General features: G+C 40.7%; 1 protein-coding gene across 1 annotated transcript; it reads right to left on the bottom strand.

The window, feature by feature from the left end:
• Positions 1-219: 219 nt before the first annotated feature.
• On the bottom strand, positions 220-7,265 carry LOC145567521 (uncharacterized protein At5g02240-like). Its single transcript, XM_081626819.1, has 7 exons — positions 6,905-7,265; positions 2,639-2,907; positions 2,522-2,558; positions 2,305-2,402; positions 1,092-1,153; positions 710-833; positions 220-504 (listed from the first exon to the last, which is right to left on the bottom strand). Exons 1-7 carry the CDS (start codon positions 7,125-7,127, stop codon positions 385-387), a joined length of 933 nt encoding a protein of 310 aa, XP_081482945.1. The 5' UTR covers positions 7,128-7,265; the 3' UTR covers positions 220-384.
• Positions 7,266-15,680: the final 8,415 nt, after the last annotated feature.

Raw genomic sequence — 15,680 nt, 5'->3', positions numbered from 1 at the left:
GAATTTGTAGTTTCTTCATAAATTACAATTCATGGATCTATAACCAACAAACGAAAATAGTTTTGAAAAAACTAAAACCCATAAACCATAATCAGTTTTCAGTTTTTAAAAAACTTAAAACATAAAACTGAAAACGGTGCCAAGCGAACCCTAAGAAAGCAATTCTAAAAATATTGTCACGTTAAGAAAATTTATAAAAAGTAATGCTTTTTGGGAGAATTTGCCAAATATTTTGTTACCATTGAAAATGAACAAAATTACATGGTTACTATTCAGAATTTAAACCCCAAAATTACAGGTAGTAAAACAATTAGCAAAGTTGTTGCTTGCAATCCATACACATACATCGACGATAGCCAAACAGTCTAGTGTCGCTATGATAAATTAAAAACGAGTTGTAACTTGGGAGAAGAGAGCTCTAAAATCCGTGGTTGGTGCACCACTTCCCTCTGCTTTCGAAGCCAAGTCAAAAGCCTTAAACTTTGCCTCCTCAAATTTCAAAGCCTGTCAATTTATAACAGATAGGTCAGATACAAATGTAGTAGCTTGCCATTCCAAAAAAAAAATCAGAAACATCCAAACTAAAAGAAGCAACCCTAGGAAACATTTTTGCAAAAACTCAAAAGCAATCACAATGAAAAGTGGATCATTTAGAAAGAATAACAAATCATATAATCAACTATACAATAACGAGAAAGAAGTTATAGACCTGCAGGCAGACTTCTGCAACATCAGCCCTTGGAACAGTTCTTGTCTCAGTTTGAAGAAGTTCATCGTCCTTACCGACAAGCAATTCCCTGACACCTCCAGGTTTGTCAAGCAAGCCTCCAGCCCTGGAAACCACATTGTCAATTATTCTCATTCACTTCTGTGTATTTGCATCTAATTTTATTGTTAAAAAAACATCAGGGATAGAGGCTTAAGATGTTAGCAGGCTGCACAACAGCCAAATGCATCTTTTTGCCACAACTCATAGAAGCCATACTATAACCTAAAAGCACTAAGTTTTTCATTCTAGTCATATCTACACCACATCCATAAAGCAAACTTTTGTCTTAATGCACGGAATATATGTTGAATGGCATGAATACCTTATGATTGTATATGGGATTCCAGAATCAGCCAGATACTGTTCAGCCTTTCTCTTCCATACCTGTAACATTGTGATCATAATATGAGCAAGTGCTGTTATAAAGTTTTTACATTGACAAAACACACGTGAAATAGACTAGCATTCATGAATGCTATAATGAAATGTCCTTAACAAATATTCATACTTGTCAGCAGCAACTACAAATTCCCCAGAATCCTGACAAATTATATCTTACATAGAAAGTGAAATATAAATCTTCTATGCACAGATCCTTGTTCCAACAAATACTACCAGCATCAATGCATCATAATAGGATAATATAACTACAATCTTTGAAGTGCTATTCAACATTCCAATTGCCCGTACAGTTTTTGACTTTTCGCTGCCGTGAACCAAATTTAAAACTACTAATTACATCCCATTTTACTTGACAGTTGCGGGTTTATGAATCATATAATTGGGAGTTGCATATCCCAAAGCTTGATACACAACATGTTCTCTGCACATGAAACTATCTTTTATAATCTTATGAAATATTTCCTCCGTTCTTATTTAGTTGACACAATTCTTTTATCACAATCTGAAGGATTAATCTCTCTAATTATCAACAAGTAAAAATTATTAAATGTATTAATAGAATATACATTAAGATAATTCAAACAAGATCCCACATAACTATAAATCACAAAAGCTAGTCAAAGTATAGCTTGTGAACAGTGTTAAATATCAAAATGTGTCAACAAAGAAAGAACAAAGGAAATACAAAGTATAACTTATCTTTTTTTATCTTATCAAAACTTATTGAAACATTTTAGAGTAACCTATCTTAACTTGTTTGATCTTATCTAAAATTATGTCAAATAATGTAATGCGAATGGTGCAAGCATGTGATTGAGTAAAACATAAGCTCAAATATTTGGGAGCAAAAAATAAGCTAGGTTTCCTATCAGCAAACGCATCAATGTAGCCAAACACAAACAAAAGCAAATAACTTTCCTTAAGACTAAATTATAATTGAGTGGTGGATAGTCATTCCTTTTACATTAATTCACATAAAATGATGAAGCTCAGTATTTTGAGCACCAGAATGAACCAGAACATGACAAATATCTTTCTATATTCTTTCTTCCTTAGGAACAGAGTACCAGAGGCACACCAAATATTGTCTTTTAACATGAGAAAGATGAAGTCGTAAAGAAATGAAAAATTACCAATATATTTCCTTTTCCAAGGCTGTTTAGGGGATGATCAGGGTTTGTTCCTCCCATAGATCCAACCACGACTATTTGCTTCACCCCAGCAGCTTTGGCTGTTCAAAGAAACGATGTGATTAACAAGTAAAGCTATAATATTAATTCTTTAGTCGTAGTTTGTGCACTATAGAAAAATGGAAAAGCAAAAGTGAATGAGGAAGCAAGGAACTCTTACCAGCATCTATTTGATTCTTCTGTCCTATCCAGTCAACCTAACAAGTGGCAAGCTCTCATCAACTTCAGGGATGGAATAAATACAAAACATAACAAACAAACATAGTGAAGTAGTTACCTGCTCTGGATATGCGCCCTCTTGAAAACAAAATTCAGGCTTTTGTACGGCTGGATTAGATCCTGGTTTCATTTTTGGTACAGCACTTGTAAGAATTATAAGAGCATCAATGCCTTGGATAACAGGAACAATGCTATCAGGATCTCTAATGTCTCCAACAAAAACATCATCAGCTCCACCAATTGTCTGCTTACTATCCTCTGTTCGGACTAAACCTCTCCCATTAAAGTGGTCGGATCTTTCCTTCAACTTATTGTAGACAATTTGGCCTTTCAAAAGCCAAAGCAAAGTTAATATCAAAATAAAAACACCAACAGAAATAATATGACATCTATAGAGTATAAGAATTCTTAAATATCATGTATGCATGCAGGCAACAAGTGCCAAAAGGTTCCAACTCTGGTTTGTTGGAGAGGATGCTCTGATTTTAGTCAGAATTCGATTTATGATCCCAAGTTTTGGATAAATAGTCTCCCTTAATTTCAAGGGTTACGTACATGAACGATCCATTGTTTTGTGAGTGGATCGAGCTTTAACATTGGTTCACTTTTTAACACTATGTATCCCCTTTTCAGGTTAACAATTTCAATCTATGTGAAAGTTACAGCAGCTTTTATCGTGACAGAAGGGTCTGTATTTGGGCACAAAGACCTTGGAACAAATAAATTATCGATTATGGGAAACTTAGCATGTTTTGAGGGCTGTAAATTTGGAACTACACCAATATTGGAGGACTACACTAATGTGTGAAATGATCATAGGAACACAAGACCTCCATATGTGTGTCATGTCCTTCAAGAATTCAGTCCATATTCTTTCAACTACATAAACAAATTTCTAAAGCAGAGTTTTCTTCACTTCTCATTACCTCCGTTTATTATATAATTAAATATTCGATTAATTTTCCTTGCAAAATAATTTCTTGTATCCCATTCTCAACTTCGTGAGTAGGAATCTATACAAAGTTTAGATACTTCTATAGCTTGACAAGAGAACCTCTAGCATCTATTAATTCTAAGGGTTCTACTGGAAATAAGCTTAATGGTTGATAAAATCAACTAATCCCATCCAATATTCATTTAATTTATTTAGACCGATCAGTGATCACTAGACCAATAAAGGTACCATATGCTGAATGGTACATTGCTTAGGCATGGATAAAACTTTCTCTGTGTAGGTCATAGGTTAGGATTAAATTGTAATTCTAATGAAATAGAGCACTTTGAGGAATGTAATAGGATGGCCTAATTATAATGAGGTTCATTTAGAGTAAATGTTGATCCACAGACAATCCTTAGTTATAGCAATAAAGGCAGAGAGGTTCATGCGATACTGCCAAGAAACCTCAAAATTAAATTAAATTTTGATTTTATGGTTCAACATATCCTAAAGGTTAATTAGCCTAGATTTTAGATAGCTATGATGTATCATAACTTAATTATGTGTTTATGTTAAAGTGTTAAACAGCATCCTAGAGGTTGATATGTCCAGATTTCAGCTAGCTTTGATTTATCATATGTTTACTGAGAAAATTCCTAAAATCTTCCTTTTATCTACTATACCCAAAAATCCAAAGAAATTAAATTAAATTATTAGCTTTTTCTTTAGTTTTATTACCAAATGTTATCCCTTTAATGGGAGTTTTCATTTAACTACCAAGGAGGATGAATAAAGAAAAATGTAGATACATCCTTCTATGCTGCAATGTCAAACTTAAATCAATTTTTTGAAAATTCAAAATACTAAACCAAGATTAAAGGAGATTATATAGGAACATATTTTATATACTCAGTCATAGTAATGCTTCAAGTGGCAAGGAAAAGAAGCACCTCTTAGATTGGAGGATACCAATTAAGATCTAATAATTTTTTTTAAGAAGATTCCTTGACAAAGAAGCCATCAACATAAAAAACTTGGAAGATAACCCAATCTTTTGATGCAATTTTCAAAAATCCATGAGAAGAACAATGGGATGAGTTGATGATGTACTGTCATGGGAAAAGCCGCATATAAAAGGTGTGATAAAATAGGGAGATATTTGACAATTGGTAATGTGGTTGCTTTTAAAGATTGTTAAGTGAAAAAAGGACAGACAAAACAAGCCATGTAATTTAATCACAGGAGCCCCATAAAATAACATTTATGTGGCTCTGTGAATGAGTTTTCCTATATTAATCAACAGATTTAGAGCAACTGCAAGAGAGAGAGATATCTTAAACTCATGGTCACAATCTGCACGGAAGCAAACCCCTAGGCTTAATCCGTAGCTGTCACTTTGACCAGATAATAGCAATCTTTGTGTTGATAAAAGCCTAAAGTCCCACAACAAGTGGACTATGGAAGTATGGAAGAAACGAGTGACAAAACTAGAAGTCCCGCAAAAAAGCTAGCCCCTATCTAAGGAGGCATAAATGCTACTTCCTCCGTTTTTTTATAATTGCAACACTTCTCTAAGATGAAAATGTCATAATAGTTGCAACACACTATAAAAGAAAGGTTTTTATTGTGAAAATTGTACTATTACCTTTATTTAAACCATATGACCCACTTGATTATGCTCCTTACAACCTATTAACCTCATTTTATGTGTATTATATCATGTGAGGTCCATTTTTCTTAAATGTTGTTATAAAGTGTGTGGTGCAACTATAAAGAAACGGAGGAAGTATCTACAATGCTCAAGCATAACATAAAATTTACAAATATTCTCACTCTCAAGTTATTTATGCTTGCAGAGCCATTTGTGAGAAAAGACACACACAAAAGAAATGTAATCTTCACAATATAACAATGTTATATACCAATTTCAAGGTCAAGAAATGCATTACTTTATAAGTATATCGTAGAAGATAATCATGTTTGGTTCTTGGGCCTTGGGGTGATCTATTAGCATATTATCACTACAGGATTGACAAGGTCCCTCCATAATGAACTTTTCTCGGTACAGATCACAAGAGTGTTACGTAGATACCTTTAGCCTTTATGCATTGTAAAGGAAGCACACACATACACATAGATACAAAGGCAAGCATGCCATATAATCTCCCCTACCATATCATAGATGTCTTTAATCTGAGTTATACGTATAATTTCTATGTCTAATAAACAAGGGATGTAAGGCCGTGACAATCGCCGTGAATAGCTTAAAACTCATAGTTGCAACTATTGACTAAGGACAGATGGGAACTGTGGCTTGTGCATAGTATATTATATTGCACTATTGCAGCCCCTTGCAAAAAAATCATTGCACTAAACGATAACTGGAACTTTATAATTTGGACCATTCAGAGTAAAAACACGTATCTACAACCCATTAATAAAGGATTACCATGGACGAAGGCATATTAGTAAAAGGAGCTACAGCCTAATCTAATCTAATATGCATATCTAAATTACATTTTCTGTATATATAACTTTGACAACAAAAATATAGACAAAATTATAATCGACGAGTATCCATTAAATCAAAAAGATTTAAACAATATTATAGACAAGATTTTTAAAACAATAGAAAGATTCGACCACCATAAGGATGAAGCTCTTGCTTTTTCCCCTAATCAAATACAATCTTATCTTTTAGATTTGCAAATATTTGGGATTGGGATTCAACTTTGCAGTTTTAATATTATAATGTCCACTTTACACTTCTTTTATAATTCTCTAATTTGATGTTGTCGTCATGAACCAATCAACCAACTAAATTTAAAAAAAAAAATGATAAAAAGCTGTCTAAAACTTTCACCATGAATTATTATTATTATTATTATTATATATATATATATATTCTTTTTTTTTTTGACGGGCACCATGAATTATTTTAATACAAACTCAATGTCATAGTAACATCTCCCTCGAATTAATCAATTCCACCTCAACATTACTTATGGAGTATCTCAACATTACTTATGGAGTATAACAACATCAGAGCCGTAATCCTAATATGATAAGGTCGGCTATATGAACCAAGATTTTATCTCCAATGTTCACCAACATAAATTCTCTCCCTTCATTCGATCCTATATATACATAAATGCTCATGTAAACCAACAAATTACCCTTTTATTAATTAATCGTATTTAAAATTGACACCAAACATAACCCTAATTAATTACTCAGACAAAGATATTTGATTTGTCAGTTTGCGAAATCGAAAATCGTAAACAACATTAAATATACAAAACCTTATCAATAAACTAATCCAACAAATTCTCAACAAATATGAACATGTAATTAAACAAGCTAAAAGCGAAAAAGAAAGATTAATACCAGTTCTACCACCAGCACCAGTAACAAGGATAGTAGGCTTATTCGAATCAGTAGCCATTGCAACACAAAATCTTCTAACAAATCTTCTGTTTTTATCACTCAAAGAAGAAGAGGAGAGAGAATGAGAAGGAAATGACGAAGAAGCAGCAGCTAGTTTACGATGAGATGGGCTAAAATGGCAGGGAAATGAAAGAAATACGGCATTAAATGTAGTTGATCCCATTAATTGTAAGTAGGAGTAGAATTGAGGTTAGTGGTTAGTAGGTAGTTGGTTTGGCGATTGCCACATGCCAGTTTCTAACTCCGTCGATAGTTATGGGATGGGGTTCGGTGTTCTTTTTCTTTTGCCCTTTTTGTTTGGGGATGTTGTAATAAGGGATTCAATTCTATCACTTTACATGGAGGGAGTTTTAAGGGAGTATTGTTATTCATAAACAATTGCATAATGAGCGGTAAAGGCGTAATTACACGTAATGTGGTATTATGTATGTATGTAGTGCTACTATGTATGCATTCAATGGTACTTGTTTCGGGTGTTTTTGTGTCTCTTGGGAGAGTTACAACTCGAAGATTGGGTCCAACGAAGCCGCCTGTACCTGCAAAACAACGGAGCTCCGGATGTTCAGAGGTCCGCCTCCGAATATTAAGTTAGTACGGATTCGGAGTAAAACGTGCGGAAAGTAAATATCTTCTCGGATTTCGAGATTAGGTGTTCTCTGTTTTCGAGAGCAATAAATGATGTAATGATTAAAGACATGCCCTAATAAATGGGGAAATTTCCGTATTTATAGGGTCTTAGAAAGGTGTGCCCTGTCCTAGGGTTTGATGACATAGGATTTAGGGCGGCGCCGTTTTGTGGCTCCCTTGGGATTTGGGCCTTGAAGACCGCCATTCCCAGGGGTCATATCTGCGTGACACGTGTCAACATATGGGAAGTCCATTTGGGCACCTCTTTCAGTGACACGTGTCACGCTCTCTTTGGGCCACTTGGCGGGGTAGAAATACCCAAATCATTTGCCCCTCACAGGGATGACGTGGCTTGCCACGTGGCGCCTGTGACAGATGTTAGCTTTCCATTGGTACAACTTTTTACCGTTTACCACGGATAGAATCTAGGGTTTTTACCCTAGACTTTTCACCCTTTCTATAAATAGGGGTTGACCCCTTCATTGTGTTCACACGTTTGCGTGAATCTTGAGAGAGAGAATCTAGAATCTTTGACTTCTGAGAACTTGTCTTCTTTTGTGCAAGCATCCGCCAGCCGTCACCAAGACCGTTTGTAGAACATACGTCCTAGCTTTTTCAACCAACTCTCATAAATAAGGTAACCGCGTGCTTCCTTCCTTTCTTTCACTTTGCTTTTGTTTCTTTTTCTTTTCGAAAATGGTTTCCCAAACGCACACGGCACGGCCTAGGTTAGCAATCAACCGGTCACCAGGGTCGGTTGAGTCTAGAACTAGGGGTGTTGAATGCTCGTTCTTGGACTCCCCTTTGTGAACTTCCTCGAATCCGACCGTGTCTGTGCAGGACACTATGGCCAGAACGAAGCAAATAAGTAGAACATATCATCCGGATGGTTCTTGGCACCATTCGAAAAGTTCGACAGTCTACTCTGAAGGCTCCATTAGGGCGCCTGTGAATGAAATTTCTAACCATCCTCCAAGCCCAACTCCTGACCTTCCACCAAGTCCAGTTTACAATCATTTGCCAGGTTATACTAGTACCCCTAGCTTTTCAATTTTGGAAGAGTCAGACAATGAACAAATTCCCGAGCCGTCTGGACAGGCGTTGGATGAGAGAATGGGGGACAACACTGCTGGCACCAGCCGGTAGGCCCCCAGCTCTGATGATGACTCTACCTCATCATCTTCTAATAGCACCTTCATTGACTCGGAGGAAGCGCGGGCTAAGCTGGATGCGGCAAGGGAGTCCCTGTCAGTTGATAGAGGTGAAAATTGGGCCGAGCCGTCCGCCTCGCGCCGGTTAGAGCATGCGCCTTATTATCTGCATGTCCCTAAAGGAAGGCGGCAGGTTATGTCTGATGAATTTCCGAAATTCATCTCCAAGCATGTCATGGGACATGACTTTCTTCTGTCTATGCCGGATGCTGAGGACACAGCCGTCTGGCCAGAGAAGGCCAGCTATCATGACGAGTGCTTTGGCTGCTATGAGGTAGCCATTCAAGCGGGTCTGCGCTTCCTTCTCCACCCAGCCATGGAGAGAATCTTAGATGGATACCACTTGGGTATTTGGCAACTAGCCCCCAACTCTTGGGTCAACATTATGGGCTATGTTGCAGCCTGCGAAATTTTGGGGTTGGATCCCAATTTCGAGGCATTCGCCCATATGCACTACTTGAGCAAGACGCCTCAATCAAGTGGTGTCGGATGGTTCACCCTGACTAGCAACAAGGGCTATATGATGGCGATTGGGAAAGAGAACAAGTGGAAGGACTAGAGGACGAAATTTTACATAGTCTCCTCCCCTGCCCGTCTGTGCAATAAGAAATACAACCGGTGGAACCGGAACCCCCCTTCTTGTTGGGAAGAAGGTTCTACCGCCTGTCCCCAGGCGGGCGCAAGAGGAGATTTTGGACCGTGGCCTGTTTACCTTGGCCATCCGGACCAATGAACAGACGGGGGAGAAGGAGGTCACCCCCCAAAGCTGTATCCCTCGTTATGAATGGCTATCTAACTGAGTGTACCTGGCCGCTTGCGGTCTTAGTACAGAAATGTCGAGAGGTAGTCTGCCGTTTGATCTTTAATGTTTAGCTGTCTTTGGTTTAGACTATGCGCGTTTCTAACTCTTGTTTGTTTGTGCAGACAAAGCGTTCTACCGTTCGTCCATTTTGGGCAAGTAGACGAATGAGGAGCAGAAATCAGGCGGAACCCCCAAGGTGAGGAATTTTCCAACTTTTCTTTTGAGTAAAAGTTTCTCTTTGCCGCATGTTTCCTAATATCGTGTTTCCTACGCAGGATAGTTCCTCCAAACCTTCTCCCTCAAAACAGCCTGACCTGAAACTTCAGAAGAAGGCGGGTGGTGATGTGGGCGATTCTGGCAAGCCTAGAAAAAACATTGCCCATAAACCCAGAAAAGGAACAGACGTCCCCCGCCCTTCAACTGATAGGATTCCCAGTAAGCCGGACGCCCAAAAGATGTCGAAGAGTGCAAGCCACTCAATACTGCTGTCGGCTCAGCAGAGGGCGAGAGTAAGGCCGCCAAAGAGGAGGAGGAGGAAGGTATAACTACTTAAACCATTTTTCAATGTTGTTGGATTAAATAACAGTCGCCAAAAAGGGCACTGGACCATTCAGATAGTTCTTTAATTCATGTTGTGTTTAATTTGGCAGAGATTCCCCAGAAGCCAATTGTCCTACAGTTGGCCAAACAGATGCTGAAGGAGCTTGAGCCTGAAGACAAGGCATCTGTTCGAGGAGTTGGCTCCCTCAACCTGGACGCCATCCTAACGCTTCTCTGCGAGGTATAATACTTGTAATTTTAATCTTGAATAATGAGTATAGCCGCTTGATAATGACCATTCTCACTGTTGACCGAATGCAGGCTATGCTGCACGTGAATGGGCTTAAAAAGCCATTCAACGACAAGTCCAAAGAGGTAACGGCTGCTAAAACTCGGGCCGCCTCCTCCTTAAATATTGCTCAAAATGAGGCTCTGACACTTGATGTGATGTATTCCCAAGCGACTGCCAACCTGTAGGTCAAGCAGGACTTGGAAGTTGCGAGGAGGCGAATATCGAGCTCCAAGGCGAGGTAAAAAGCCTCAAGAATAAGCTGGAGCCCTTGGAGGAGGCGAAGGAAGCAGCCGAAAAGTACAAGGAGTATTCTGGCCGCCTGAAGCTGCGCTTGGAAAATCAAGAAAGACAGCTTAAGGCTAAGTACAAATCGCTGCACGAGGACGAGAAGAAGACCGTTGTTAAACAAATGATGGATGATTATGACATCATCATGCGGATGACCTAGGAAGCTCTCCAGCCGGGCACTGACTTTCAGACTTAGAAAAGCAAGTTTGATGAGTCTAGCGATGTGTTCAATGCCCGGCTTATGAAACAGGCTGAGGAAGAGGCGACCAGAGCTGCTGAGGCGTCCGGCTCCTCGAGTGAGTCGTTTGGGGACGATCAGGAGCAAGAGGAGGATAAGGAGAATGATGATCAGCCGCAAGGGGAACCAAGGAGGATGCGGCTGCCAACACTGAATACCTCTCTCCTAATAATTAAGCTTTACCGTTATTTCTGCGGTCGAATGGCCTTCCAATATATCTTCCGGCCTGCGTGCCGAGTAATCATGTATCTTTACCGACCAAAGGGTCGGGTAATTCAAAAATTTCTCTCGGTTTTACTGGTTAACTTTTGCAGTCGTCCACAGGGATAACTGTTTTTAATTTAATGAAGCATCCGGTCAATCTGACCGGTTTTGATTATTGACATCTTACTTTAAAATTTTTAACTTGCCTGTATACTATGCGATGATTTGCTTTACCAGGTGTCTTTGCCCCTGGCCGGATGTTCTCTTGGTTTCAAAAATGGGTTGATTGACTTAGAAATTATTGATACTTTAAAGAGTATGATTGCTTTCTAAGTCAATCAATCACTACGGTGATTGCCCCAAACCAAGCGACAGAAGGCCATATTGAGCAGACATATAAGCACTGAGAGTATCTGGCCAAAGGCCTCGACTAGTCGTTTTGATGTTCTTTAGCCGCTAAGTCTTTGGACTTAGCTTATTTTCATAAGCATAATTTGTCCGTCTGTATTACCCCAGAGCAATAACAGGCGGTGATACATAAATAGTGTAGCCTCTAAAATGAAATAGTAGTCGCTTTCCGTCTGTATTAGGACAGTTGGAAAACTTTTCAGATTTCAAATTAGATTAAGTCAAACAGCTGCGAGTGTTATCTTAATCCAGACAGTCGGTAAGGCCGTTTGTTTTTGATTTATAGAGCAATGTACCACCCGAATGGGAGATGCTCTCTTCGACGAATTCGCCCAAATGGACGTCGCCGGTTGTCTGACTCATGTTGGAGCAGACGGTCGTACTCATGTTGGAGAAGATGGCTTTATTTATAAAACATATCCGGCCTTGGGCCTCTTTAAGAAAAATAGTTAGCCGCAAGTCTTTGACACTTAGCTTAGAAATGGTAAGTAGATTCATGCCGTCTGCACATTGTGTCTCCAAACGGTAGGTGCCGCCTCTTACTTCCCAATTTGGGGTTAGCTTTCCTTGCTCATTCGCCATACCTACTGCCTCCATTTTCCGTAGCACAAAGTCCCCAACCTTAAGGGCCCGCTTGTGCACTCTCTTGTTGTAGGCTCTAGTCATTCTCAGACGGTAGATCTCATGGCGCAAGGCGGCATTACCCCTGCGCTCTGAAAGGGAGTCCAATGCTAGCTGCATGGCCTCCCAATTTTCCTCTTCGTCATACAACATGATTCGAAGAGTCGGCTCGTAATGTTCGATAAGAAAGACAACCTCTGCACCGTACACCATGAGGAATGGGGTCTCTCTAGTTGCCCCTTTTGTTGTTGTTCTGATGGCCCATAAGACGTGTGGTAGTTCATCCGCCCAAAGGCCGCCAGCTCTTTCAATCTTCTTTTTTATACCGTCTGAGATTAACTTGTTGAAGGCTTCAACCTGGCCGTTTGCTTGGGGTCGGCCGACTGATACAAAGCAATATAAGATCCCTTAATCTCCCAACCAAGTCTTGAGTTGAGGCGTCTCAAACCGAGGACCGTTGTCAAAAACCATAGACATAGGCACCCCGAACCGGGTGATGATATTCTTCTAGATGAAGGAGATGACGTCCTTAGTTTTGATATTTTTGACCGCCTCTGCCTCTACCCATTTGGTGAAATAATCCACGGCAACAAAGATATACCGCCGTCTTCCTGACGCAGAAGTATATGGCCCCAGGATATCCATGCCCCACTTGGCAAATGGAACTAGGCTATGAATAGCCGTTAGATCTGTGGCCGGACGGTGTATAAGCTTGCCGAATTTTTGGCATTTATCACACTTTTTTACCAATGTCATGGCGTCTTTCTCAAGGGTAGGCCAGAAATAGCCCTGCCGCCTGGTCCTTTCTGCTAGAGACCTGTCGCCTATATGTGAGGCACAAAAGCCCGCATGTAGATCTTCTAGAATTTCCTGCCCTTTTTCGGGGGTGATGCATCTTAAGAGGGGTTGTAGGAACCCTTTCTTAAAAAGCTCTACTTTACGAATTTCAAAATTGGCCGCACGCTTTTTTAGTGCGGCTACTTCTGGAGTTGAATCCGGCAACATGCCATCTAGCAGATACGCCCGGATGCTATCCATCCAAGTTGAAGTTCGTTCTCCAATGGGATCTTCTTCAATGCTTCGTTTTTCCATTACTTCCCAGAAGACTGAGCGAGGTGTATCACATGAGGCGGATGATGCCAACTTAGACAGAGTATCCGCCTGGTTGTTTTCGGACTGAGGCACTTGACTTAAATTGAATTCTTCAAGTGTCTCGGCCTTAGCTTTGACCGCCTGCGAGTATTTGATCATAGCCGGATGGATGGCTTCATAATCACCATGGTATTGGCTCACGACCAGCTGAGAGTCAGAGTAGGCGTCAATCTTAGTTGCCCCTGCCGCCTTGCACATGTGGATGCCAGCTAGCAGGGCATCATATTCAGCCTCATTATTTGAGGCTTGGAACTTGAACCGTAGTGCATGCTCATACTTATCCCCCTCAGGGGACTGATATTTAACTCCTGCACCACAGTCGTTCATAGTGGAGCTCCCGTCCACATACACTTTCCAAACCTGATCAGTGTTATCTGGCGTAGCCGACCTTGTCATTTTGACAATAAAGTCGGCGAATGCCTGCCTCTTTATTGCCTTTCTTGGTTTGTAAGTGATTTCCAGACTCTGTAATTCAATAGCCCATTTGACCATTCGGCCTGATGATTCCAGGGTCGTCATTAGCCGCTTGATCGGTTAGTCAGTGTAGACCACTACCGGATGTGCTAAGAAGTAAGGTTTCAACCTCTTCACAGCCATGTAAAGAGCGAGGCCAAAATTTTCAACCATGGGGTAGCGAAGCTCTGTGTTCCTAAGAACGTGGCTAATGAAACAGACCGGGAGCTGGGTGCCGTCTCTTTAGAACGGCACTGAGGGCATGATCTGAGACAGCCAGGTACATGTAGAGCGTCTCTTTGGGCAGAGGGCTGACCAGCCTAGGCAAAGAGTGCAAATGTTGCTTCATTTTTGGAAGGCCGCCTTAGCATCATCCCCCCATTCAAATATAGCCTTCTTCCTGATTGCCTGGAAGAAGTAGAGGCACTTGTCACCTGACCGGCTAAGGAATCTCCCAGGGCCGCTAGACAACCTGTTAATTTTTATACTTCTTTGACAATGCGGGCCTACTGCATGTTAATGACCACCTGTATTTTTTCAAGGTTGACCTCTATCCCTCTTTGGTCAATCAGGAATCCGAGAAACTTCCCAGACTCAACACCGAAGACACACTTCTTAGGATTGAGCATGACCTTGTGCCGCCTGAGTGTGGCAAATGTTTCTCGGAGATCAGCAAGGTGATCCGCCTGCTGCTTGGATTCGACTATCATGTCATCGATGTATACCTCTACATTCCTCCCAATTTGATTAATGAACACTGTATTGATCATTCGTTGGAAAGTAGCAGACGCATTCTTCAAGCCAAACGGCATCACATTGTAACAGAATAACCCCAGATCAGTGACGAATGTCATCTTTTCTTGATCCTGTTTCCATAGGGGAATCTGATGCAAGCCTGAATAGACGTCCAAAAAACTCATCAGGGCGTGTCCGGCTGCAGAGTCGACCAGACTGTCGATCTTTGGAAGTGGATAAATATCCTTCGGACATGCTCTGTTCAAGTCACTGTAATCAACGCACATGCGCCAGGTGCCATTCGGCTTCTTCACAAGCACAACATTCGCAACCCAGTCAGGGAAGTTACATGGCCGAATGAACCCAGCGTCTAACAGCTTTTTTAATTCGGCAGCTGCCCCCTGACTTCTCTCCTCGCTGTGATTTCTTTTCTTTTGCCGGATGGGCTTCTTTTTTGGATCCACGACAAGTTTATTGATAAGAAGATCCGGACTGATGTCTGGCATTTATCCTACTTCAAAGGCAAGATTGTTTTTTAATTCTTTCAACAGATGGTGAAAGTCTGCACCCATCTTTGTAGAAGCAATCCTCCCCACCTTAACAGTTTGCTCTGGACGACTGTCTTCTAGAGGAATATCAATGTGCTCACAAGCCGGCTTGGGACGGAGGTCGTCTGACCGTTCCCCGGTCAGTGATTGTTATTGCTTCTCTTTTTTTTTACCACCACTAGCTGATCAGTTTTCCTTTTCTTGGAGGTTGGTGGGGCCGGATGGTTATTCTTGATATCATCAAGGTCAATTTGCTCTCTCCCTTGTCCGGCTGCTGCAGCCGCAGGTTTGACGTCCAAGAGATAGCACTCTCTAGCCGTCTTCTAATCTCCGTTCAGAGAGCCAGTAGAGCCATCATCCCTCTCATACTTGACCAGCATGAGAGAAGGGATGATGACGGCCTTGCACTCGTTAAGAGTGGGTCGACCAATAATGAGATTATAGGCGGTCAGCTCTTCGACCACCAAAAACCAGACGGTCATGTGCTGTCCATTGCCCTTTTATTTATCCGTGCAACTGGGTGCACCATTCCTGCCCCAAATCCGACAAGAGGATGGGAGACATCATGCATGCTATCCGGCTTATACTTGAGGTTGA

The sequence above is a fragment of the Chenopodium album genome, chromosome 11 (assembly GCF_948465745.1).
Source record: "Chenopodium album chromosome 11, dcCheAlbu1.1, whole genome shotgun sequence".
Taxonomy (NCBI): Eukaryota; Viridiplantae; Streptophyta; class Magnoliopsida; order Caryophyllales; family Amaranthaceae; genus Chenopodium; species Chenopodium album.
Note: the sequence above shows the minus strand (reverse complement) of the source record. Positions and strands in the feature narration are given on the sequence as shown.

What these genes read in the sequence shown, in the direction of transcription:
- LOC145567521 (XM_081626819.1), bottom strand. Translation starts at nt 7,127, where the DNA reads ATGGGATCAACTACATTTAATGCCGTATTTCTTTCATTTCCCTGCCAT. An exon ending in TTGGAAAAGGAAATATATTG is followed by an intron (nt 1,154 to 2,304) that starts GTAATTTTTCAT and finishes ACAATGTTACAG; the next exon opens with GTATGGAAGAGAAAGGCTGA. An exon ending in TTGCAGAAGTCTGCCTGCAG is followed by an intron (nt 505 to 709) that starts GTCTATAACTTC and finishes ATAAATTGACAG; the next exon opens with GCTTTGAAATTTGAGGAGGC.